This window comes from Camelus ferus, chromosome 11 (assembly GCF_009834535.1).
Source record: "Camelus ferus isolate YT-003-E chromosome 11, BCGSAC_Cfer_1.0, whole genome shotgun sequence".
In the NCBI taxonomy this organism is placed as follows: domain Eukaryota; kingdom Metazoa; phylum Chordata; class Mammalia; order Artiodactyla; family Camelidae; genus Camelus; species Camelus ferus.
Window position 1 is genome coordinate 15,929,161 of NC_045706.1, and position 14,830 is coordinate 15,943,990.

Here is a 14,830-nt window from a genome sequence, read left to right on the forward strand (position 1 = left end):
AGAACAGGACACAGAGACAGCCCTCCAGCGGGATGCTCCTTCTTTTAAAAGGCAAATCCTTAAAGCTCCCACGAGGATTGGGACGCCATCTCTTCACCCACGTGACCACTTACTGTCTTAGACTGACAAGGAAGGTTTTGATGGGATATGAAGGGCAAAGGATCTCCAAATGGACAGCACATCTGACTTGGCCCAAGGCATCATCTCAGGCCCTGACCCACCCTCACTCTTAGGAGGGGGTGAGAGTTCGAGGTGCAACGCATGTCCAAGGGCACCAATTTTACTGGAACAAAATTAGGGGCACAGCTTGAATAATGAGCATATAGTCCTAAGAAACCAAGGGTCTCAGCTACACTGATTCAGTCTTCCTGACCTGGAAAGAGGCCTGGCTTGCTCCTGCCTCAACGATACAGTCCGTACAATGGGACTGTTACTCCCCCCTCCTCCTCCTCACTCAGCCCACCATCACGGGTAGCAGAATGCAGCAGAAAGGACCACACACTGTCTAAACACATGCTTCATGCTCTCAGTCCTCACACCCACTCGCACAAAAGACATACCATTAATAAGTACAAAAAAATGTGGGTTTCCTCCCAGAGCCATCTTGTGCGTAATCCCCCCGACCCCATCACTGGCAGCCACTGCTAACATGATCTGATTCTGAATTCAGACAAAGGGGGAGGTGAAAAGCAAAGAATCCCCAGCACTTACACACCTAAAGCTCACCCTCCAAAACGAACTCTCCTCTTGTAAGCCTCGTTCTAATCATTCTACCAAATGGACTTTTTTTTTTTCCTGTAATTTGCGGGATCCAAGCAATTTTTACTGTGGGTGGTAACGAGAGTCTAACTGTTTCTAATTATTTAAAAAATAAAACCACACACACAAGACAAAACAAATCAAAAATCGACACTGCCAACTGCTGAGCGATGCAGAAGCCACAACTTCCGGTAATAAAGATTTTTCTTCCGAACTATCATAAAGCAGAGGATCTGGACAGCATCTGTGTATCTGCTCAGTGTTTCTCATGCATGATCGCGGCGAGCTGGGGCCACTCACACGTCACAAAACACAGGCTGGCAGTACAACGGGGAGGTGAGGACCCTAACTTTGCAAACGCATAAACACCCAGCCTTCAAATCCCAGCCCTACCCGTGTCTCTCCGTGGAACAAGGACAATATATCCATTTTTTAATTTGATGCCACAGTTTCCTTCTCTTCAAAAATGAGGAAGACAGTGCTTACCCATTGGGAGAGTTAAATAAGTTAACACACGAAAACCACTTAAACTAGAGCTGGTTCACAGAAAAGCACTCAGTAAATGTTACTACTAGGTTATTTATATATAAAACTGGAATAATATTAGTTTTTCCTCACTTACAGTGAAACAAGAATATTTATGAAAAAGTGCACTCAATGCCTACATGAATGACAGCAGATTTTTAATAATTTTAATATTAAGCCACACCCCCCCGAGACAGGGTTCATGCTTCTTTCCTCTCAAACCAAAGGCATGAATTAAAATACACCCACTGAGATTAATAAGTGCTAACATTGACAGGTGTACACATACATCGCCTGCCTTACAGACACTGACTCACTGAAATCTCCCAGTAAACGGAGGTATGAAAATATCCCCATTTTATAGATGGAGAATCTTAGGCCTAGATGGGTTTCGGTATAAGGTGCTCATGGTCACTCAGCTAGCCAGTGGCAAAGCCAGGGTTTGAATTCACGCTCCTGATCATTCCACTACAAAGACTCAGTAACAACCATAACCAAGTGCCAAAACGCATTCTCTCTTCCTTTGAGGCAAGAGAGCTCGTGCCAAAGAGGCTTGCAAGAATGACGACTTTATCATTACATCTGAAAGAGGGAGTAGCACATAGAGCCTTTTTATGGAGAGGAAATCCACTGCAGAGACCTAGAAGGAGTTGCTCAACATTATCGAAGGCAGAAGGCGTTTCTCTGGGCTACCTTGGACCTCAACGCCGAGGAAACGGCCCTATTCCACTCCAGGTCAGACAGAGTCCTGTACAATCCTCCACCCTCCACCTGCTCCCCTACTTGCTGACTGTGCCCAGAGGGTGGCCACAAGTTTACCTGCAGACAGTCATTTTTGTTAATGGAATTCTAAGCCCATCAGTTTCCAGTCGAGAGGATGAGAGAATCTTTTGCCGTGTCTTTCTGAAGCAAATATTTAGTGCTTTCATCTCTTAGGGCCCTAACATGCAATCTGTCACCCAAATAAGAAAGGGAAAAAAAACCACCCCAAAGCCTTCTCATGTGGGTGTTTGTAGAAATGCCTTCCTGTTTCCGACATCAATCAGACAAACGGCAAGCACTTTTGGAGGGGGCTGATGGTGATGGCTTGGCACGCCCTCCTTGAGGCAGACTCGGCAGCTAAGGCACCCACGCCCTGTAGTTTACACTTGCTCCGCTTATGAAAATAACACCAGCCCTGGCTTTCCAAAACGGCCCTGCCGTTTCCATCAGGATGCAGAAACGCAGCTTGTTTCCGAGCTGTTCTGTTCCTCTTGTTTTGCCCAGGCACCCAGGCTTGTGTGACTTTGTTCACTGTGATTTTTTTTTAAATGAAAACCATTCTCCTTCCACCTGGAGGACATTCCTCTACAGAAACTTGTTGCCAGACAACGGCAGTTTCTTATCAGGAAACCTCACTCCTCTTGGCTAAATCCTGGATGCCCTGACTCTACCGCACAAACAGAGATTCCTCCAGCCTGGTAAGAGAGAGGCGGGGAGAGGGGACACAGGAAAAGTGGGTAACTTTTGTAGAAGGCAATCATAATTCTTTTTCCTGATTCTAAAGCCAGAAAGCCGGAAGGAGAGCTCTGACTGTGTTTCTGGAAGTTACCTCTCCACCCTCTCCTCCCTGACAATTTCTGCTTTCTGCTCCGTGTCACTGTTCCCACTTCTCAACTGGCTGCAATGGCAAGCGCCCAAGTCATCACAAAGGCAAGAATCAGATCACCCCAGAACCTACATGTGTGCAACTGCTGCCACCTTCCCCAGCAAAATCCACAGCAGAGGCATCATCGACTGTTCAGCCAAGTGTGACACTCTGAGCTGGGGACCTCTGAGATCACCTCTCCTCATTTCCCTGGAGGAGGACAAGCACACACACACAAGATCCACATGACACGAATGTCCCTGACTTTCACTTTTCCCTAAGAAAGCACAGTCCTGAGCCACAACAGGTGACATGGCAGCTCCAGCCTGTCCCTGATCATACCAGCTTGTCCCAGAACCTGGTGAGGATGCACGGGTGAACCGAGCAGCACCTCGATGCTCTGAGCCCTCAATTCCCGGTTTCACCTAAGTAATGGGACAAGTGACAGTCTGGGAGAACCACGTTGGGTCAACAAACCTACAGATGAGGCACCATCTTCATGCTACCCCTTATGCCCCAATCTTGATCATCTGTCCTGACATCTGGGGAAGAATAATGTTGATAATTCAAAGCAGAAGACTCCAGAAGTTGTTCCCTTTCACAATGTTGCGTGTAACATACTTCCCTCGATAATCATAGTTTTCTTTGGCCACTGCCAGAATTAGCTCGAGTTTTCCTAAATCCACAAAGTGGCCCAAAGCGTACTAGGTGTGTGGGCAAGAAAAGCCAGCACAAAAGACAGAAAATCCAACCAACATGTGTCAGTAACTAACAGGCTGCGAAGCAAGGCACTATGGTGACATATCTTTGGCTGGGGAAGGCAGAGCAGAGACTTAGAATTGACAATGAAAAATTAGCCTCTGGGTCAAAGAGATGAAGCAGGTCAATGCTACCTTTCAAACAGTAAAAACAAGAAAAAATAAACCCCACAACCCCCGTGACCATAGAGGGAGCATGTGAAGACGGCGATGGAGGTGTTCTGTATCCTGACTGCGGCGGTGATGATACAAATTTATGCTGAAATTGACAGAACTCGAGACCCAAAGAAAAAGTCAACTTTGCTGTATGATCTATTTTAAAATACAATTTTTTCAATCTCACATCTCAAAAGAAACCTGCTCCTCAGAACTAAAATCAGGGACATAGAAATATATGGAGTAAGTGAAAATCTGAAAAAGACAGCTGCAGATGACCTAAGCAAGCAAGACTGCAGGGAGGGAGGGCCACACAGGAACCTGGTTTCAGTACATGCTGCTGTCCCCAGTGGGACAGGGCCAAGGAGAAACAAATATCCAGTTCCTTTTAGAAGCAAAGCTATCCCTACATCAGGAGAGCTAGGAGTCCTCGCAACACTGCTGTCCCTGCCCTACCAGCTACAGAGGAAGGGGCAGAGAAAGGCCCCACCCTCCCTTCAGGAACTGCCCAGGTTTCTGAAGCTAGTAAAAAAGAACCATTAAGAAATCTTCCCCCTCCCTCCGGCCTCCACCCATCTTTCTCATGCATTCTGGTAAAAGTGGCAAAAGGAAAGAAAACTGTCCAAGAGACAGACTTGTGAACAATAAATAAACTGGATCTCCCTCCGGACAACTAACACATGTGTCTGCTTTCTGGTGGAGGGGCTTCTGGGCTCCCAGGGAGGAGAGGACCTCTCACCTGTCACACTGGCTCCTGGTGAACCACCAAGCCTGCCAGAAGCCCAGTGGGCAGGAGCCAGGCGGAGCACACAGTGATTGAGAGCTTCCCTGCTCCCTCCGACCCCAGCCCCATAGATCATGTTCACCCAACATCACCTCCTGCCAGCTCTGTTTTCCTAAGCAGCAAGAGGCCCCCGCCAGGGCACGGGGCTGCGACGCGGGGGCTCAGGCAAAGCCTGGCAGACCTAGTGACGGGTCGGGGTGGGAAATAAACCAAGCAGGGCAGCCGTGTGCCCCCCAGTCACCCCAATGCCTTCCCACCTCCCCTGACTCTCACTTCTTTCTCTGGTGTCTTCAGTTCCTTCTTTGTTCCCACCCTCCCTTGTCGGAAGAAACTGGCTTTTCCAAAACAGAAACTTTCACTCTGAGCCCAAACAGGCCTGTTATTTAGACCTTCCCAGAGGAAAATGCGGCTGCGCGGTGTGAACACACTCTGGGTGGTGGGACCCCGGGGACGTCCGGACACAGGGACAAGCACACACAGCCCAGGAAGTTGTTAACCAAGGGGCAAAAACGCTGTGGCTGTACAAAGGCCACCTGCTTCTTCATTTTCAGCTCGAGCAGAGGAGGCCAGCCACTGCTTAGGGAAGGACAGCCCACGGAAAGGGTGGTCAAAACTTGAACCTCAGGGAAGACGAGTCCACTTCTACTGCTGAGCTCCTCAAACCAAACCAAAACAAAACAAATGGACTCTTCACTACTACATTTTAAAAATGCAAATCAAGCTTGAACTTTCAGAGGTGTGATGGAGAACGCTGGAAAAGTGTGGAATAAAGGATAAAAGATGACATAGCGCCCAGAATCTCGTCTCTTGCTAAACTAGCAGCAGTTGATGCAATAAATACCTTTCAAATAAGGTGCCTAGAACCGGCCTGACAAAGAAGGATGAAAACAGAGCTGCCACTTTGCTCACCTGACAGCAGCTGCCCCTCATACAAATGCGTAAATTAAGTTCCAGAGACTGGGCTGAAACGTGGCCCCTCTCTGTTCCTAAACATCTATTTACTGACATCATTAAAGGGACTGATAATAGGAAAGTACTCTGAGAAACAAGGATGTCACAACACAGCGACAGATAGACAGATAATGTCAAAACCTACCAAAATGACACAAATGAACTTATTTTCAAAACAGAAACAGACTCACAGGCATAGAAAACAAACTTACGGTTACCAAAGGGGAAAGCGGAAGGGAGGGATAAATTAGGAGTTTGGAAATAGCAGATAACAAACTATTATATACAAAACAGACAAACAACAAGGTCCTGCTGTATAGCACAGGGAAATATATTCAATAGCCTGTAATAACCCATAAAGAAAAAGAATATGAAAAAGAGTGCATATATATATATATGTATATATACACACACACACATATAAATGTATAACTGAATTACTATGCCGTACACCAGAAACACATTGTAAATCAACTATATTTAAATTAAAAATATATACATATATATTATGCAGTACACCTTAAATTAACACAGTGCTGTATGTCAATTGTATCTCAATAAAACTGGGGGAATTTTTTTTAAACCATTAGTGAAAAAGCATCCACTCCCCTCTTCAAATACTGACCATGTGTCATGATTTGAGGGGCCCTACAAAGTATAAAAAGGCTTAAGGTTAATTCAGACTCTCCCCTGACACAGTGTAGCCCATTAAAAACTGATCTGTCACCTCGAAGAATTACAAAAGGGGAGGATCCAAAACAATAAACTGTGTGGATGACGAGATGTCACGCATGGAGGGCCCAAGTCGCCTCTATTAATGACCTTTGTCACACGATTTGCAAAGAAAACATGTGACTCACAAAGAATGGAGAAAAGGGAGGCAGCCGCAGAGATAAGGGCCATGCTACAGCCCGTGGCGTCCTGGCGGGTGTCAGGCAGCCCCGGAGCCTGGACACGGGGCGGGAGAACACCGCCACCTCCCACAGCAAGAGGGTCCTTAGAGGACGTCCTGCACCCTGCCTGGGCTTCCTGCCCCATATTATACCAGCCTCACGGGGTGGAGAAAAATGTAAGACGTTAACAGAACAGTGTTCACAGCCTTCCATCCAAGGAATGGCCAACATGGGAAACTGGGCCCAGAATAACCCTCTCTCTCTGGACCTGTTTCCCTGTGGGAGTTGGGTCCTGTGCAAGTTATGTCCAAGCTGTGTCAATCCCATAGGGGGCTCTGCTAAGTAGCAGGGCAACTTCCCCAAGTTCACAAGACACTGGGAATGGGGTTTCCCCGGGGTGTCTGAAATTCCAAGTCAGATGGTGCCGGGTCCATCTAGACCCAGAGCGGTAAATGGGCAGAGGAAATTCACATGCTTGTTTAACCTAGAAGATTTCAACAAAGAAGCACTGCAAAGAGAGAAAGAAATAAAATAGGATGGGTGGTCCCACTAGCCATCCCCCACTGAGAGTGTATTAGGGGTGGGGTGAGGGGGTGAATTTGCTGAATCACTTGCACAGAATGATCCAGAGCTGGGCATGCTAAGCCATGGGTCATATACCTCATGGGACATTATGCAGTGTCCAAAGTCATTCTGCCTCCATTATTTTCATCTCACACCCTCTTCCACACGCCATGCAACTAGACTGTAACAGTGGAACTTTGGAAGCGGTGCGTTTGCACTTAGGGCCATGACTAAGCATATTTGAAGGATACCCACTTCTGGAAAGGACAACAGCTTGAAGCTTTACCAAGAGTCTTCACAGCATACACAGGAAAGTGCTTCTATCACAAGAGATGTGAAACACCAGAAAATAATGACCTATGGGATAGGAGCCCACCTTTAAAAGACTGGAAGGAAGTGTGTCAAAATAGTACCTTTGCCTTTGAGGAACATTCTTACTGTTTTCTCATCTTGTTTCTCTACGTAGTCAGGAGTGAGAGGACGAATTCAACATTTTAGATTAACAGAATGCTTGGTAATCCAAAGCATTCTGTTGGTTGTAAGGCAGAGATTTATAAAGCCAAGACTTCCCCCTTCTAAATGTACTTTTTTGTGTAAATCCAGATTTTCCATACGTAACATTTTGAAAAACACAGTACCAAGGAAATGAAGCAATATCTGTATTTGTTTCAATGACTAACACGCAAAAATAAAATTTCGGCCGTGATGCCACGCTTTTTAGAAATCAGACATACAATTTTAAGCCACAGATTTATAGGATGTGGTCTATTAAACCTAAGAAAAGTTTCATTTCCTCTCTCCAAAATGGTTAACTCCCTGTCTATGTGACTAGCTTTGCAAATTCAGAAGTCTCTCTCTCTTTTTTTTTTTTTTTGGCTTCAATGCGCTAATAAGCAAATACCAGCAATGATGTGCCCCCTTCCTGAATTACACACACACACTCACTCACTCATATATCCCTAAAAATGAAATAAAATTAGGCTCAAAACTAACAAAAAAGGTAGATCAACCAAAACACCAGCAGGGACAGAGGGCACCATCTTGCTTAACCCCCAGCCACTGATCGGGAAAAGTTCGGAGAAGCCCTTCAAGAGGAAGGAAGCAAGGAATAAGGGAAGGATTCGAACAAAGGACTTTTTTAAAGTTTGTTTGCAAGCATTTCTGTGAAAATGGTATTGACTAAGCAATTACAGGAAAAAACACTTTCTTTCTTATCTGAATGCATTTATGCCATGGGTCACACCCTATTATTGTCACTATTAAACCTGGTAATAGCCCCAATGTAATGACTCTGTGTGGGGAGCTTTAAATGCACATGAATAGCTAACTAGAAAGGAGTGACTCATGCCTGCCCGGGTGGATATTGACTTTCTTAGTCATATTTACTCAACTGGTCTACCAACCTTAATTCCCCTCAAGGAGAGAACTGAAGGGTTAAAATGAAGCCGAATTCCAAGGGAAGAGAGAGAAGGGACAAGGAAGGTTAAGTACAGATGGAGTAGAAAGTATCCTGGATGTGACACTTGTAAAGCAAAAACTGGACTTTGGATATCCCAAATCAGAAGTCTCCTCCCAGCTCCTGAGATGGGTGGGTGTTGAACAGGACCCAGCCCATTCTCCTTCAGCAAGTGGAAGATGGTTGGTGTGGAAGGCTGCAAACCATGGGCTATTGCCATGGTCTTTCATTAACAGCAGTTTGTAGCTCTGCCCCTTTGCTGTGTGATCTTAAGCAAGTTGCTTAACCTCTCTGTAGCTCATGTGCAAAATGGCAATAATCACAGCACCTACCCCTCAGGATTGTTGTCAGGTTTTGAAGAGTTAATATACAAAATCACTTACAGAAGTGCCTGGACCGTAGAAAGTGCTGTGTTCAAAGTCACTTTGATCAGTAGTTCAAGGGATCCTCGTAGGTGCCCAGTGAAGCAGGCTGGGCAGGGATTCCCCTACCATCCCCTTTTACAGACACAGGGATTGCATCACAGAGGGATGAAGCACCTTGCCAGCAGAGGTGAGAGAACACTGGACTCAAACCTAGCTCTGAATCCCATTGCATGTGGTTTCCACCACGCTACCCAGAGCCACCTCGAGCACACCCCAGCTGTGTATGGACAGCGTGCAGCACGGCTGAGCTACCCCAGCAGTGGCTGACCCATCACATGGACACACTCTCAGCAGGCGACTCACCAAGAATCCTGCCAGGCATCTGCGCCAGACCCAGCACACCAGCTTCTCCAGCCAAGCCCCCGCTTTACATGCCTCAACTTAACTGATGCTTATAACAGCCCATATGTGATCCCCCTTCACTGATGGAAAAACTATGGCACAGACTAGTTGGGTAACTCGCCCAAGATCACACAGCCCCTGAGTGGTGTCTTTGTGTCTGGTCTATTCACAGTTGAGGGATGTAGACCCAGTTCTGGAAGCTGGGCGTATTGGCACATCCCCCAAGAGATGCGTCCCTGTCCCAAGGGCAAAGCTGAGAAACAAGCTCAGTCCCTGGCGCCAGGGATCGAATCGGCGCCAGTGGATCTCGAGTTAGAAAGAAGAAATCCAGTCTTTCTGTTTCATTTTCCTCAACTCAAAATGGGTGCCTGGTTCTCCTTTATCTACCTTGTAATTCCGACCAAAGATTAATGAGTTACCACTTGCCAGGCCCTGGTGGAGGAATAGTTCTGTTCGGGATGGCCTTATCATCCACAGACAGAATGAACAGTGATGCTCATTAAAAGCCAGACCAAGGAGGGGCTGCTGAGAAAAGGCCTCCATCGGGCCAGGGCTGCTGCACAGAGCAGAGCCTCCCTGCTCTGTCAGACTCAGGCCAAAGACATGGGCCGTACACATATTCTGGCCCCAGGTAATCCAGGCACAGACACCACCAGAGAAATTGGAGGGGTTCCAAAGACCCCAGAAACAGCCTCAGTTTTTTTCACATCTGGCCAGAGGGGAAAGGTCAGACAGGAAGATTTCCACAAGACACCCATACGTGAAGTTACTAACCAGAACTAAGACACATTACTGCATACAAAAACAGCCAAGTAAAAAGAAAACTCAGAATGCTGTAAGGCACAATGCCAATCATATGAAACATTTTCAACTTTAGACACAGGAATGACCAGAAAGAAATACATCCAAATATGAAAAGATTACAAATAAGTAAAACAAAGAATGTGAGTGTTTACACTTTCCTCTGTTTGTTTATGTGTCTCTAGCTCTCTTGAAGGGCTATTTACTACTTTTTAAATTAGAATAAGCTCTTAAAGATGATTTCGCTGCTCTTTTCTCTCTCCAAAGACAAGAGGCACATACATATTACAGATCCCTCTAGGCCTCTGCTGTTTTCTGTCCCTGTAGCCCTAACACGCAGCATGGCACCCGGCACGTAGTAGGTAAACAATCATATTTTTCAAAGGCGGAGGCTTTACTAACTGGCTCTTAAATAATCACTTTTCTTCTAAAAAAAAATTTAAGAAGCTAGTATTAGTACTAAATTATTTGCTGTTTAAGCCTAAAGAGTTGCTTTACAATTTTGTATCTGCATTGACTTCTGCTTTTCTGAACATGAAAGCATGTTCTAAATGCTCTCTATTCTCTGGGACTACTAATTTGAAGAGAACTGTCACTCCCAAGCATGGAGCAGTGTGGGGTATTGACACCGTATTGAATTATTTAAAGGAAATTAACAATGCTTCCTGTCCTTGGAGAGCGACATCTGCGAGAAAGGCCGCTGGCGGCTGCCTCGGGAAGGGATCACCGCAGAAGGGTGAGCGGTGCCCAGCACCTTGAATTCTTAAAGAAAAATCTGTAAGTTATAAAGAACGAATAACAAAGGCAAAGTTCAGATAACTTCTCTTCCACCGCAAGCTATGACGAGTCCCAGGAAATGATGTCCTTGGGGGTCAAGTTTAATGGGATAAAACGTGCTGTTCATCATTCTCACGGAAGCCACGCATGACACGGGAACATGTGGCTTTAACTGGGAGCCAGGCGCCTTGGGTTCACGGGAGCACCACCCTCCACCCTCTCCTCGTAAACTGGCATTTTTATGGCTATGATAAACCCGTCCGTGGTCCGTCTACCCAGACATCATGGCACCCGATGTGACAGCCAGCGACCTGACGGGACCTGGGGACCATGGCGGGTGGGCCCTGCCCTAGCAGGAGGTAAACTTTGGACGGGTGGTTTCAGTTCAGAGCTCACTCATCCATACCGTCATTATGCTCCGAGACCTACCTCCAAACACCAGGGCTCCCCAACCTTTTGTAAGGAGTGGCTCCTTTTCATGTCCCTGAAGACTTGAGTGCTGACAGTGAAGTCTGAGGGGGGGTAGAAGTGCTGACAGTCATGTCCCTGAGTGCAGCAAGGGAGGGGGCACTGCTGCCAGGAAGAAAGGGGAACAGAGTGAGGCGAGGGAGGGAGGGGGACGCAGTCAGCATTCATGGCCCCCCGCCTGACCTTCTGCCCTAACCCACGCTCCTCCACAAACTCCAAGCGGGGAGGATCATGGTTCCCAGGTGGAACCCAGAACTCGTCCACCTCCCTGCCGTCCAGATTGGGGCCCCGCAGCGACATCTTCAACACAGCCTCCTCTGGGCAGCCTTTCGGATGCATCCCTTCCCGCAGGCCCCACCCCTGCCCAGCACTCCCTCCGTGGACACGCCACTCCTTCCTCTGAGAAGCCCTCTGGATAGCACCTTCTCTCTCTGTCCACTTACCTTACTGAATCTTCTATTAGTTCAAACCATGTGACAGTGCTACGATTTCTGCCCTACGAAATGCAGCTGCATATGGTTCCACCCAACCCTGGGGATCTGTCTTAATCCCTTCCTCTCAGCCAGGCTGCAATCTTTTTGAGAGAAGCAGCACTACACTCATTTCTGGAAGACTTGGAAGACTGTATGCGCTGGACTGCATTTCAACCCAGCCAGAGCCCCTACCGTGACCGCTGCTTCAGCTCCCTGCCTGCCTGCTCGGTTTGGGGTTCTGGACAGGAGTGTGCATGTCATTCTGCTATTCCTCACAACCACAAAATTGTCGTGCTCATTTTACAGAGGAGGAAATTGACTCAGAGACGTTAAGGAGCATGCCCAAGGTCACACAGCTAGTCAATGGCAGAGGGGGAATCTGGACCAGGTCTCAGTGGACTCATGGTACTGCTGTGCAGATGTGTCTGCCTGCCAGATGTCGACTCTCACTCTATAAATGGAGTAGAGGATGTAGGGGTGCAAAGAGCAGCCTGAGGTCCAAAAGGGGCTATTTCACAAGGAAATATTCTAATTGTCATTAAAAAAAGAAAAGATCTATGCCTTTTGTGTTCATTGTAAAAGACATGTCTACTCCACCCTAGTTTTTAAAGAGTTGTATGTGAAGGAAAACCCCATCAATAAACTTTTCACCCTTCTTAACTCTGAAGAGCAGAATTCGGGATTAAGAATGTGAGCTTGAGCACAATACCCAGTATTTTACATTCTGATGGTCACTAAATGGCAGAATGAGCACAGTGGCTTCTGAAGACTCTGAGAGTTAGAAAATCAACGAAACAATGGACAAATCCATAGAACAGCACAATTCCACATTTCCAGAACAACGGACATGGTCCCCACATAACCCGGTCCTCCCATGAAGGATTTATCCAGGTGGATGAAAACCAGCCAGAAGCCGTGTGAACTCCCAAGATGAGAAGGGGCCACACAGCCTGCACAGTGGTGCTGCTCTGGGGCCCTCGCCGTCTACAGATGTCCCTGGGTCTGGACTCTGAAAGCCAGCATGGCTAGAAGCCACGAGGTCTGCCCCCAGGAAGGGCAGCTCAAGCTGCAGAGGAAGCACTGGATGCCCATCCCTGGAGGTCCCTGGTCTCCATCCGGGAAGCAGAGCCTCCCACTCTGCATCTCTCCACAGCATGCGTTTGTAAACAGGGACATGAGTCACTGTGTGAGCATGAGTCCATTTTCGAGATTAGCCCAGCTTAACAACCAAGGTTGTTCTTTTCTGCCTTGTCACAGCGGTGACTCACCTTACTGCCTCCTACCAAAAGGGACGGGGTTTAACCCTCTGATTGTTCCTGGAAGGAATCCAGCAATATGGGGGTTTAAATCCTTGTCTACGTGCTTTGTTTTTTAACACAATGCTAAGAGCAAAGAGGTAAGGGTCCCGAGGACAAGTGCCCCAGGAATCTGCAAAAGAAATTTTATCTAACATTACCACAGACCAAATTATCCTTTTTTTAATTAAAAAAATTTGCACATTATCTTTATTACCTTCCCATAGCCTTTCCTTTGGGCCTGTACTCCCACCAGGGCCTGAGCCCAGGAGGAAATGTTAAGCGTGCGTGTACACACACACACATACACACACGCCTCTATCTAGGATCCAGATATTCTTCCATTCCTGGGAACCTCAGAGCCAAATCTGCAGGTCACTTCTATCAATCTTAGAGGATCTACCGGCTTTGAAATTTGTGAGAATAACCTTACCCATATCTCATCTTATATAGGTCTACCCTGCTTTGCTCTTTATTCTGATTTCCTTAATTATTCATTTCTAATCTTTTTACCTAATACAAAGTCTTATAAGCCATTTCAAATTTGGGGGGTATAAGATGTCTTGTAAACAGATCCAAATGTGTGTACAAATACCAAATTATTTTTTTACCACGGAAGAATTCTAGTTGAGTCTCCCTCTAACAAATACAAAACCTCAACAAATCCTGAAGATTAGGAAGCAGACATGCGCTGCGTTCTCCGCTCAGCATCCATTCGTGCTTTTCATGGTAACAGTACCCTGAATTATTTAAGCCACATAGTTTAGGTAGAGAAGACCCACCCTCAGCTCCAGGGATGAGCTAGTTTACTCAGCCCAAATGCACACAGCACATTATATCCCCTTATCACTGCCACTGATTCAGAATTGTGGGAGAAGATAAGGTCTCTCTAGACTTGAACCTGCCTCCATGCAATGAAGTCAACCTGCAGGAAAGCAGAGCCAAGAGCTAGAGGGAAATGATGTCCTGGTATACGGGCCCCTGGATCCAGCCATGCCTGATGCATCCCGTAAACTTTTCAGTTATGGGTCAATACCCATTTGCTCAGGCCAGTTTGGGCTGGGTTTGGGCTGGGTTTGGGGAGAAAAAGGGGCATTCTGACCGGAGCAGTCTAGTTCCCTTAGTCAGACTGACCTCAATAATTGCCCATCCATGAACCAAGCAGTAATGTGGAAAAAACTGGAGACACTCCAGGAAAAGTAAATGAAGGCCTCGTGAGTTTTATGTTCCTGGTATGATGAGGGGGTTGCTACAAGGCAATATATCAGAGTAGGTGTCTGGTACTTTTTGAAGTAAGAATGAATGTGGCTTGTGGCCAGCCTCTGGGACAGGGCGGAGGGGACCTTGTTGAAAATGCCTGCTGGAATTGCCTGCTGCTGAAATTGCCATGCGGCCCTCCTCTTCCTCTGGTGCCTCTGAAGCCATGGACTACACTCACTGACTTTAAGATGTGGTCTCCAGAAAGTAGGGACCACAAATACTTAATGGCATTAAATCTGCCTTCCAGCTTTCTCCAGGAGCATTGCCTATTTAGGACAGCAGCTCTAGAGGTGCGTTTCTTCTGGGGAAGGTGAAGTTGAGGCTGCGGCTTGTCAGGAAAGAAGGCAGACAGAGCAGGCGGCAGGTTTCGCTTTCACTGATGGCTTGGCACCTGATGGCATGATGTGCTGACCAGTTCTGGACGTGGCCACGTGGAACAGAATCAAGATGAACCGCTAAAAAGTTGTACCAATATTTGTATATTCTACTGTTTTATTGCTTTATGAACTTCTGGCC

The 14,830-nt window shown here is 46.8% G+C and overlaps 1 protein-coding gene across 41 annotated transcripts in view; it reads right to left on the reverse strand.

Moving 5' to 3' along the window:
• TCF7L2 (transcription factor 7 like 2) overlaps positions 1–14,830 on the reverse strand; it is a 190,686-nt gene that overhangs the window by 60,697 nt on the left and 115,159 nt on the right. For 18 of the 41 annotated variants that reach the window (XM_032490898.1, XM_032490896.1, XM_032490900.1 and 15 more), the window contains one exon: positions 11,248–11,391. The exons of 20 other annotated variants lie outside the window; for them this stretch is intronic. In XM_032490898.1, the coding sequence (XP_032346789.1) occupies positions 11,248–11,391 (144 nt within the window). The remainder of the gene's footprint in view (positions 1–11,247; positions 11,392–14,830) is intronic. 3 more of the 41 variants (XM_032490895.1, XM_032490921.1, XM_032490926.1) reach the window with 1 other exon arrangement.